Source organism: Mixophyes fleayi, chromosome 7 (genome assembly GCF_038048845.1).
Source record: "Mixophyes fleayi isolate aMixFle1 chromosome 7, aMixFle1.hap1, whole genome shotgun sequence".
In the NCBI taxonomy this organism is placed as follows: Eukaryota; Metazoa; Chordata; class Amphibia; order Anura; family Limnodynastidae; genus Mixophyes; species Mixophyes fleayi.
This window is the reverse complement of record NC_134408.1, coordinates 44168727-44180989: the sequence shown is the minus strand read 5'-3', so window position 1 is coordinate 44180989 and position 12263 is coordinate 44168727. Positions and strand designations below refer to the sequence as shown.

The window sequence follows — 12263 nt, the reverse complement described above, 5'->3', positions numbered from 1 at the left end:
ATTAAAACTGCACATAAAAACTCATGCACTATTGATTCAATTTTTTGTTTCTTCTGTTTGTCCAAATAATGCTCTAACAAGCCTGTTTATTGCACATTGTCCACAAATATTTTGCATTAACTCTCAAAGTTATGACTTGGTGGGAAATTACCGTAAAGCATCTGCTGTATCCCTTGTAAGTAGAAGTTTACTGGCTACTATAAGTATATCTTAATTTACTATGCTATGGGATCACCATATTCTGTGCTTTGATTTTCTAGTTCGTTTCAGGACTACTCTTCTGAATAATAGTGGTCATCTTTTTATTGACTTTCAATTTGACCTGATTAGTATTTATGGTGATTTGTTCACAAAGTTCTATTTGACTAGGTATTCAGATTTACATTTTTTATGTATTTTTTTTTTAATTTAGTTTAGACACTTTTTTTTTTACTATGTTTTGGTAAAATGAAAATAAAATCTTTTTTAGTGTAAATTTAATATTGTTTGTGTTCGTGACAGAGTTTTATTTTAGTAGTGGTTTTAAGTAAATTGGTCTCTGGGGACATAAAGCTGCAGTGCTCCGTTTTTTTCAAGCAGAAGGGCACTAGAGTCTCTGTAATATTTAATTATTACATGCAATACAGCTCTGCTTAAAAGCTGAGCAGAGTTTGGTGTACACACGCATGGTATTAATTTCATTACCATGCATCAGCATCCTAGCTGCACCCTCGTCACTCTGGCAAACAGCCGTGTAAAGTGACCAAGAGGAGGCAGATACAGAGGAAATAGTGGAAATGTGCTGCTCATTCCTCCATATTTGCCTTCGTACATACCCACCATAGTATTTTATTTATTTTTTGTAGAATTAGCTATAGTTTGGGTAATACCCAATCAACAGTACACCCCAAACACTGCGCTCAAATATGGAGCAAAATATAATATAATACCATAGTGTAATACAAGCAAAACTTTATGTAAATATGCACAGCAAGCACTTCCATCTGATAGATGGACACCTGCATTGGCTGCCTCCTCCCAGGGATGTGATTCTCAAAGTTATATTTATTTTTATAGCGTATGCATTATGTACATAATGGCTTATTATATATATTCATTATATTTGTAGCAAGAGGACATTAAAACATGTTAAAAAGATACCATGCTTAACAATATTCTTGCAATATTGCAATATTACCTGCAGGTGCAGCCTAATAAATGAAGCACCTGTGGGGGTCGCTATCCCATGTACCTACCGGGGCGGTTTCCGTTGTCTATACTGAAGGTACTCACCCGATCCCGAGGGACTGCTATGGAAGGTGTTGCTTCCTCCGGCTATAGTTAACCCACCACCGTACTTCGGTTCGGTTGTCTCCTCTTCCTCCTGCAGACGAGACAAAAGAGAGAGATGTGCCCACCGAGGGAGAGGGGAGGGGGAAGGGGCTGTCTGGGGCTACGACAAGGAATGACGGCGAGGGTGGCAGGTGGTGGTAAGTGCCCCTCAGTGTTGGCGCTCTGAATCACTCGATTCCGCCTGCCGTCACCACGTTTTACTCTGGCCTGGACATGGGGGCTGTGAGTATTTGGGACAGCGAATGTTTTCGCTCAAACTTTCTACTCACCAGTAGTGAGGGCCACCCAGCAGTTTAGGTGACAGGGCTACACTTGCCAGCAGAGGGCCGCCGGGTCTGGTGGTTCCCACCCGGAATCGTCGGTAGCACTGCCGGAACGCAGATGAACCACGCCCTACCCCACAGTACATTGTCTGCACTGTAACCGTCATGCTAACCTGTCAGAACTCAGAAACAGGCACTCATATGGAACCGCGGGTAACACTCCCAGAACTCAAAAGGGCTGTGCTGCAATTCCAGCGAGGAGTCCAACCACTGCCTCTGAAACCTTACGGGTACCCCGAGGACTTATCAGGTGGAAAGACTACTGTGTGGCTTTTCCTCTGGTGTGGCGCTTCGCCCGTTCTCCTTTGCCCCTTCTGGGCCTCGAATGTGACCAGAAAACGGACCAAGGCACCGGAGCCTACCTCCAAATGGAACGCTGACGTCTTGCTCCCGGAGAGGCAACACAACCCGCACAGTACACAGTAATACAGTACCAAAATACACCGTAATTCATCCTACCCTGCACAGAGCCTGTTGTTTGAACTGGAATGCGTTCCGGGCCTAGTGCCCCAGATGACGAAAGCCTAGTCTCTACTCCATAAGGCCTTGTGCCCTGCTTGTGGGGCTGAGCCCCCTACCTGGCTATGGGAGTAACGCCCAGACCTAAGCAGCTAAGGGCCTTGTGCCCTGCTTGCGATACTGAGTCCCCTACCTGGCTATAGGCCTAGTGCCCAAAGACAGCCTATAGTTACCCCCCCCCCCCCCTAATTGGAGCTCAGGCCCAGTGCCTGGGGTGTTGCTCGGGCCTTGTGCCCGGTGAAAGATGAGTGCCAGCAAAGATAGTGTTAAAGAGTGTGGATGCGGGCCTGGGAGAGGTGGTGCCCAGAAGCCTTACCTGGTCCAGGGAGACCTTTTGCTACCTCGGCGTAGGTCCTCTGCTGACCGCCACCGTCCTCCAGGAACTTCCGCCGGGACTCTTCTGTCCTCCTGGTTATCGCCAGGTTTTCGCTAGAGATAGTGGCTCTTAGCCCTGACAAGGGCTCTCTGTCTCTGCTGCTGACCTCTCTGCTTCTCGCCGACGTCGGGTCTTCCTGAGACAGTGTAGCTCTCAGCCCTGACAAGGGCTCTCTTCCTCCGCTGGCGGCCGGTCTTCTGTCTCCTGCTGCGGTCCCATGCCGTCCTCTCTTCTCTCTCACCGCCGCCGACTCACTTCCGGGGCATTGGCTTGGGCGTCTTAAATAGTCGCCGGTGTGCCGATGCCCGATGACGTCACTGCGTCATGCCGCCCACACCGCCTTGAGCCCTGATTGGCTCGCGGTGGCACCAAAGTTTAAATGGCTGGTCGGGGAGCGCTGTTTGGCTCCCTGACCTGGCAACATGTCCAGGCGCCGTGGCTCTCACACACCCACCAGTCTATTCAATATACTGCTTGAATTTCATGCAGGTGTCCAGCTTCAGAAAGAGCTTGGCTCAAAATGTGTTGCCATAGGAGTATACCTGTGAAATTGTCACTTTCAGTCCAGAATAAGAATGTTGAGCAGGAAATAGTGGAGATACCATACTCCTGTAATGTTGCATTTGGAGAGCAGCCCCATTTCTACTTTGCTCAGTGCTCTATTACTGTCTGTTTTAGGTAGCATTTTTTGTTCTACATATTTTATTCTGTTTATTTTGAAGATGTTGATTAAAACAACAAACTATAGCAAGTGTATTCTGTTTACTTATATAGCTTTCCAACACTATTTTATTTTTTTAGTGTTATAAAAGCTAGATTAGAACTAAATTGTTAAATGGTTTTTCTATGATTATTTTCAAGAAATCAGTGTGCCCCTTAAAATATATTACGTGTTCCAGTGTTTCTCGTGTTTATTTTAATATATAACATGTGTAATTTTCTCTAATTTAATGAAACATATAAGGGGTATCAGTGAGGTGTTTTTTTAAAAAAATGTATTACTTGTTTATTTACAAGTAGATCAGAATAGACCTTGGGGAACGTGACATATTTTTTAAAACTGTTTGTTTTCTGTAGAAGAGCTAAAAATATTTATACTAAAAAGTTATATGGACTAATCTGGGGCTACTTACTGCAAGAAGTACTTCTATGGTGAAACAAAATGCAGAAGTACTACTCTCTGTAAGGTATATGCTGCACAGCATTCTTTTGAATTCTGATATTTTGGAGAAATGACTTAGTGATCAAAACCATCTGTCTGAAGTATTAGGCTGCTGTTGACAGCCCGTCTCTGAGTGTACTTCTGCAACTCCTAGGCATAATTTCTCTCTTTTTTTACAAATTTTTCACGAATTTTGTTACTAAAGAACCAGATACATTGACTGTATTCTATGTGGGACAAACATAACCCTGACTTAATAACACTAGTTTTGGAAACGAAGATTTAATGCAAAGGTTGTATGTAGCACTATCTTATCTATTCATTTTATTCAGGATTACCAGTTTAGCAAGTGACATTATGGCTAGATAGTATTTAAGAACAATTCTTTATTTATATATATATATATATATATATTTTTATTTTTATTTATTTTTTTATTTATTTGATGTTAAAAAAAATATATATACTTTTAAGAAACATATATTTTTTGTATAGCCCTATCATCCACATATACTGTTATTCCACATCAAATCAACACAATTTTAGGAAAATTCTTCTTTACATTCTCTAATTTCAATTAAATTTGGTATAATAAATGCTTTGGGTGTACAAAATAAATAATAAAAACACACCATTTAGGCTGATATGTGCACTGGTTTTGACGTTATATGCCTTTAAAGCTCTACTTTTTTAACATAGATTTTTCTTTTAACGTTCTATTAAATTGAATTTTTAGCTCAACTGATTTGAGCTAGAGAGTTGCGCAAGGTCTCATTTCATACACACATCTTGTCCCCTCATTCATACAAATGTTCACTACAATTAGAGATTTTCCCATAACAATACTATGGCAAACTGCCTGAACATGTGAGTGTGCCTAGGCCAGCGGTTCCCAAAGTGTGCTGTCATAGGGGTGCCGCGGGCAAGCCAGAGAAAAAACAAACAAAACATAAACTTACCAATCCGTGCGGCGCAGGGAACCAGCATCCTCCTCTCTCACGCAGCTTGTCACTGAATATCGACGGTCATTGACAAGCTGTGTGAGAGAGGAGAATGCTGGGTCCTAGCGCCGCGCGGATTGGTTTATGTTTTGTTTATTTTTTCTCTGGCTGGCCGCGGCAGAGTGAGAGGGAGCGTGAGAGAGGGCAGAGGAGGGGGACAGCGTGAGAGAGGGCAGAGGAGGGGGACAGCGTGAGAGAGGGCAGAGTAGGGGGACAGCGTGAGAGAGGGCAGAGGTGGGGGACAGCGTGAGAGGGGGCAAAGGGGGCAGTGTGAGAGTGAGCATTTTTGCATACAATTAAATAAGTATTTCTGTCCTGACCTAAATACTTATTACATTTTTTGACACAACTACTTATAAAACAGGACTGCTCAGTAATTATTTTGGAGGGGTGCCTTGAAAAAATTATGGAGACTCTAAGGGTGCCGCGAACTGCAAAAGTTTGGGAACCACTGGTCTAGGCTCTTTTCCTGCACATTTTTTTGCCGTGGTTCAGAAATACCCATGTACCTTTTTGTCAGCACTTTTATGTCCACAATCTTATATATACATGTAAAAATAAATCACAGAGGATGCACAGTTCTTATCTTTTATGTACATAACTTGCCCAGACCTACCCAGCTTGCCCTCGCTGCTCTCTTGATGTGCTTGTCCTAAGCAAGTACGGTTATAAACAGGAACAACATAAAAAACAAAACTTAATTTTTTCTGTACCTTCGCAATTTTCTATGTTTGCAAATTACCCTCCCTGCCTCGCTGTGATTTTTCAAAGTTGTCTTGGTTTCTATATAATTAATTATTTGTGGCTGGAATGTGAGAATGTTAACAAAATCAGAATTTATTTTCTCAACAGGAATCTAAATCTAAATGAGGTTTCTGGTTAATAAGACAGCCTGTGCTACACAGATCGCTGTACAAAAAGCTAAAGTGGGTGCAAATAGTAATTTAGTGCGCTTGTCTCAATGTAGATTTAATGCTTTAATATAAACGCATTCTTTGTCATCTGTTTTTTTACATCTGTAACAGTGGTCCGATCACAATGAAGGGCTGTTTCTCTTTTACAGGGTGTGATTGGCATAGCTGTGGTGGCTAATGGAATGAAAAGGAAACTTCAGAAATGGATTTGAACAATGAGAGGAAGATCATGGAATGTTGATGATGTCTTAAATAGAAGCTGCATTATAGATAATATCTCAGATCACCAGGGGTTGTTCTCGGATGTCTTGGTCCAAAGCATGTTACTTTATACAACGGTCTACATTTACAAAGCTTGACTAGAACTCTTTGGCTGAATGTATTCCTGTATGACTTTCATCTCACCATATCTACAGCCAGTATGAAGTGGCTTTGTAAACTCGATGAGTCTGAGTACTTCTGGGTGAGTATAACATTCCTTTAGTAATTCTCCATACAATTGAAAGTTAGCTGGGCATCAAAAATTTGTTGTGGTGGGATCCTTTTTACAGTGGTGCCAAACAAGCGATTTTCCAGCTAGAATTCAACCTACATTCATATGACTGCAGATACCACATGTGGCTAAATTTAATTGTAGTTATTTCTCAGACAATATGTCTTGATTTTATCGGCACAGTCTCCCTTTTTCTACTAGAACTCTTTAATTCCTTAATGCAGACTTCCGATGTATCTAAATTATCAAGCTTTGGTGATGGGTATATATAACGCCTTGACTCTTGACCTAAAAGGAAGTATGGGTTGGATTTTTTGATCTGGGTGAATTTAAGATGAATACCAGTTTTTAATTTGAAACTTAAACCTAGGTATAAGCTGATTTATATTGTGTACAAGCATATGAAAGAATAAACATATAGCAGACGTCCCTCTTTAATCATATACTGAGATATTTACAAACATTATAACGCATTCATTTATTATATCTTGAAGAAAATCGGGTTATTATGGTGAAATACCAAATTATTATGAAACTGACTATTTATTATTTTACTCTAAGCTTAGACTTTATTTTCATATACTAACGTGCACCCTTTTGCATTTCTTACACTACTTTACAGTACTTTTTGAAGAATATTAGGCTGCTTTACCCTTGTATCACCATGATTTTAAACTCTATATATACTTCATGATTAAAGTCAGAAGACGGTTACTGTCCACATGACTAGGAAAATGCTAACATCTTTCAACATACTTGAATATATTTCCAGGGAGATTAATGTGAACTGCAGTAGGGAATGGTATTTAGGTTTGCTATTTGGTGGGTGTGGCTATATTTAGTTACATATCAATCTGGTTTTCTTTAAAAAAAAATAAAAAAATACGTGTAATAGTACATTTCTTAGCTCTAGTACATATTTTTACTGAATAATTCACTCAGCTCACCCAAACGCTGGTTTAAATGTACTAAGTCTGATGCAATTACAGAGTTTATATCTCGGAGGGGGGCTTAGCCAACTTAACTGAACAAGAATGGAGAGGCTGTGATGTGCTTTGAAGGACCTACGTCTTAGAACCAGGAGAGTATTCGTCAGGCTTCTACTGTACTTATTGGTATCAAGCTCAGTCTCTGATAAGACTCATGCTTCATGGCAGTAGGCAGGAACACCTACAAGAAAAATTTATGACAGCATTATTATTGTTATTGTTGATTTGTAAGGCATCACATTGCTTTGCTGGCCAGAAAAGTGGGAAAAACAGCACATACATAAAACAGGAGCATATAAGGTAGATAAAATAAATGCAGACCTGAAAACAAAAGGTAGCGAGGGCCCGGCGCATGAGAGAGCTTGTTTCATATGTGTCCTCTTCCAATTAGATTACAAGTGTGGAGCTTGGGTTGGTTGTGAGGGTGCATTAATGCGAGTAGTATAGGTAAGAGAAGTATAAGCAATGGGTTTTCAGAGGGTATTTATAGATTTGACGGCTGTGGGAGAGTCTTATAGGGGTGGTAGGGAATTCCATAGGTGGCTAGTGACATGGGAGAAGTCTTGTAGGAAGGAGTGAGGTGTTTACCAGAGATGTGGCGCAGGTCACAGGTTTATTTTAGTGGGAGAGTATTTTGAGATGAGATTTGAGATGTATGAAGGGGTTTATAGGTAAGGGACATGTTGGGCTTTAGGTAGCATTGGGACATATATGTGGAGATAGTAGAAAGATGGTTGGTCACACGAGCTATTACAGAAGAGGAGAGGACAAGAGAGATAGATTTGAGTGTTGTCAGCGTAGAGGGGTTACTGGGGACAGAATGAGTAAATTAGTGCCCTAAGAGAAGAGGTGTACAGCAAGAAAAGCAGACGGCCGTGAACAGAGCCTTGTGGCACCCAACAGATAGTGGGAATGGATGGAAGAATGTGCCACCGGTAGACACTAAAATCCCTTACCCTCCACCTCGGGAGGGTAAGGGATTTGCCTCCACACACTCAGGTTCTAATATTTGGCTGTTTCATATATCCAAAGGAAGCGCGACCTATCCCTCCCTCTCCCTTTGAACTAAAAGAGGTAGGAAGTGAACCAGGAAAGAACTGTCACGAAGACAAAAAGTGAAGGGTGTTCAGGAAAAGAGATTGATCAACAGTGTCAAAAGCAAGGGTTTAGTGGTCAGTTCCACTTCAGATACCTGGGTGAGATGAAGCATCACTGACCTACAGAGAGAAACAAACGGAGGTTTACTAAAGCCCCACACTACTTACCACGACTCGAGGATCCCGAAACACTGACATACAACCTGCAAGGACACGCGTGCTGTACAATGTCCATGACTTAGTAAAAACCATTGTACAGCACGCGTGTCCTTGCATCGCCCCTTTAACAGCCGCAATCACACTGTCCCTGTGGAAAGTGACGTCTTCCTGGGAGCCGGGATGTTCAAGCGTCGAAATGATTGCACTTCAGTTTTTCAAACAGCCGTCAATGTCAACATGTCTGTCATCAGTGTTTTGCAATCCTCGAGTCGTGGTAAGTTGTGTTGGGTTTTAGTAAGCCGTAATTTAGTACCCAACCCAAAAAGTCTTAGGGATATATTTACTAAACTGCGGGTTTGAAAAAGTGGAGATGTTGCCTATAGCAACCAATCAGATTCTAGTTATCATTTATTTAGTACATTCTACAAATTGAAAGCTACAATTTAATTGGTTGTTATAGGCAACATCTCCACTTTTTCAAACCCGCAGCTTGAAAATTTTACCCCTTAATCTCCTCAAGGGTAGTAATTCCAGTCGGCGAAAGGGGTTGGGATCTTCTCAAATCTCTTCTTGGTCCAGAGACCAGACAAATCTTATCTGCCCATTTTGAACTTGAAGACCCTAAACATCAAGCTTCTGATGGACTGGTTCATGATGTAGTCTTTGAGATCTGCAATAAACAGCATGGAACAGAACAAGTTCATAGTGTCTGTGGCAATCAACGATGCGTACTTGCATGTTTTGATCTGGGAAGGACACCAAGGCCTTCTCAAACAGTGCCAACGATGTTCACAAAGATCATGGCAGTTATGGTTGCTATTCTGAGATTCAGGGGGATGACTATCTACCTGGATGACCTGTTGATCAAGGTGGGATCTCAGACCTTACTTCAGGCCCATGTGTGAGAGACAGCCCTGACCTTAGTATCTGATGGATCATAAACTAGCAAAAAACTCCTTCCGAATAGATCGTCTTCTCTGAAACCTCGACACATACAAATGAGGGTGTTCTTGCCAGAGGTCAAGATTTTTTCATTACAGAGACTAGAAAAGTCTCTATTGGCTCGCAGACGGACGTCTGTTTGATTTGGCATGAAGGGCTTAGGGAAGATGACCTCGACCTTAAGGTGGTGCAAGTGACTTGGCTCCACTTGAGGGAGTTCTAGATTCAACTGTCTCCTAGGGTATGTCAGTAGCTCCTTCGGTGGCTAAAGGTCATTTAAATAAGGGTCACCCAGTTGGGATTGGACACAATTGTGACACTGGACACGCCTTTGCGGCCGGGGAGGGGGGGCTGTCATTATTCAGTGTTGTTTTCAGGGCCATTGGATTCAGTAGGAGTCAAAGCTCCAAATATATGTTTTAGAGCAAAAACATGCTCTGACTATGGGGGAAACAAACAGAAATGTGTTGGTCGGAACAAAATGTTCCCGCAATCTCAACAGCATCCATACCAGTGGTGGAGAAATAGGAAGCAGGCATGCAGCAACCCTTGGAACGCATGCCACTAGGTGGCACTCAAGCCTGTTTGCAGTGTCACCTGAGTTCTCTCCTCCTGTTCTAGCCCCACCACCTTCCTTAACATGATCCCACATATCGTAGTGTGCTAGCTCAGATTACTGTGCAGGCAGGCCTGGACCCTGTGCTCTCATCTGGGCGCCTGCTTAGGACACACATGCCCCAGCCATACGGAGTCAGTGCTGACTCTGTTGTCAGTGGGGCTAATCCAATTAGCAAACACTAAGTGCTCTGTGTAGGAGCTATTATATAAGAATTTGTACAAGTGTAAATACTGCAGGATAGACTGAAAAATATATATATATATACCAGTTCCTCATTAGCAGTATATTTTTATGTGGAACCTTGCTGCCACAAGTATTGTGCTCAGTATCCTGGCACCCCCCAAACTGGCAAACATAGTTGCCATTCTACATCTCACAGCATAATAAACTGGCTACCTGCTAGATTTTAGTCTAGTAAGCTGACTATCTGTGTAACAATTGCCAGCACAACTCTACTTTGTGTCTATTTGAGAACTATTTGAATTTAATAGTAGTTGTCTTCTGATGGGACTTTCACGGGGTTCCCAGGCATTTGTCACACTTTGTTTCTTCTGACAGGTCAGACAAAATTGTGCTCTGCCTGGTCGCAAAAATCAGACTAAAAGTGAATCATATACAGTCAGTTAGAGAGGAAAGCGTTTTTTTTTTTTTAAACTTCACATTTATAAAAAAAATCAAATGGCAAGAGAAATATGGTTTTGTGCTAAAAGGGGAGTGTATTCTTTGTGTTGTGAATCTATTGTTGCACACATGTCCAGTGTTCAAATAGATTACAACACAAAAGTTCTTTATCACATTTAGGTTTTGAAGAAAGAGACGACTGTTTAAAAAAGCGTGTTGCGTCTTATGAAAACAAGCCAGTAGAGTACTTAAATGTATAAAATATCATGAAATTCCTACAAAAGTAAGCTATAGAGCAGCTAAGTGTATTGCATGAAAATGAAAACCTTTCACTGATGGCAAATTTGTTTAAAGAAAGCTTTTAATGATGCTCTGAAGATCTCTTGTAAATTTCCCAAACAAAAAAAATATTATTGCTTAAATTCGAAATACCACGCTCTGCTGAAACTGTCCAATGTATAAGCAATAGGACTGAACGAGAGCATAGACATAAGACGTAGCTCGTTTAACAATAGTTCATTTTTATTTACAGAAACACATCTGTTGTAGAATAACTAGGTACAGTTGTTCAGTGAATGGAACCACAAAGTGAGGTTGTTTTTCTCAAGGTTGTTATTGAAATTAATGAAAAGTATGATTTGAAAATTTGTTTTCTGTATGTACTGAATAGGCAGTGGCAATGATGGGGGGGGGGGGGAGATAATGACTTTGGTGAACTTTTAAAACAAAGGTTAGGTAGACTGATTCAGGCATTTCATGGTGTCATCCATCAAGTACATTTGTGCTCTAAAATCTCTTTAAATGAGGTCATGGTTCTTTTAGGTAAAATTGTTAATAAATTTGTGGTGCAATCATCCATTTATAGCCTTCTTAGAAGAAGTGGAAATAGAATATGGTATTTTTCTATTGCACTGCAATGTTCATTGGCTTAGCAGAGTAAAAGTACAAATTATGAAAATTGTGCTTTATTTACAAAAAACATCCACAATTAAACATTTAAAAGTTAAAAGAATACATTTATCATTTGCAAGAGGATTTTTCACTGAGTTTTCAAGATCTCCAAATTCAAGTCACAATTTTTCAAGAATGCTGTCTTCCATCTGGAACTGCAGATTTTCTTTGCAGAAAGTGATGCATGGAAGCCCATCAATCATCCTATAACTCCATGGGTTTGTTGTCTGCATACAAAAAAAACATTTGAATCCCTGGAGTCAGTAGATTTGAGGTTTATATAGGTCTATTAAATCCTTATCTCTGAATCCATTGGAGAATACTGAGCACCCACCATTTACTCTCTGGTTCTAGTAGTAGTTAATGTTTAGGAGAATGTGTTTCTTTCTCTCGCTTGGTTTCTTTCCTCTTGATTCTCTCCTGTGAGGCTTGTTTAGAAAAATACCAGTTCCCTACAGGGAGGGAATATTGAAGGTGGATGTTACAAACTTAATATAGTTATTCCTAAAGTGCCAAACTCCAGGAAGGACCCTCTATGCCCCAGTGTCAGTGAACCCCTACATATTCAGAAAAAAACGATGTAATGTAAGTATAATCATCCTGTTGTCAAACCTTTTAAAGGTAAAGAGAACCTGCTGCCAGGTTGGTAATCTGCCCTCCACCGCGTTATGTAAACTAACTGAAAGACTCACCTGTTGAGTTGAGCTTTGGACCCCTCTATATACTTTCCAGGCCTGGCTGCCTAGTTGCTTCACATATCACTGG

General features: G+C 41.0%; 1 protein-coding gene across 1 annotated transcript in view; it reads left to right on the top strand.

Annotated features, from left to right (window-relative positions):
- LOC142097694 (multidrug resistance-associated protein 1-like) overlaps positions 1-12263 on the top strand; it is an 85111-nt gene that overhangs the window by 1711 nt on the left and 71137 nt on the right. The window contains exon 2 of the mRNA XM_075179754.1: positions 5777-6090. Within this exon, the coding sequence (XP_075035855.1) occupies positions 6049-6090 (42 nt within the window). The 5' untranslated portion in view covers positions 5777-6048. The remainder of the gene's footprint in view (positions 1-5776; positions 6091-12263) is intronic.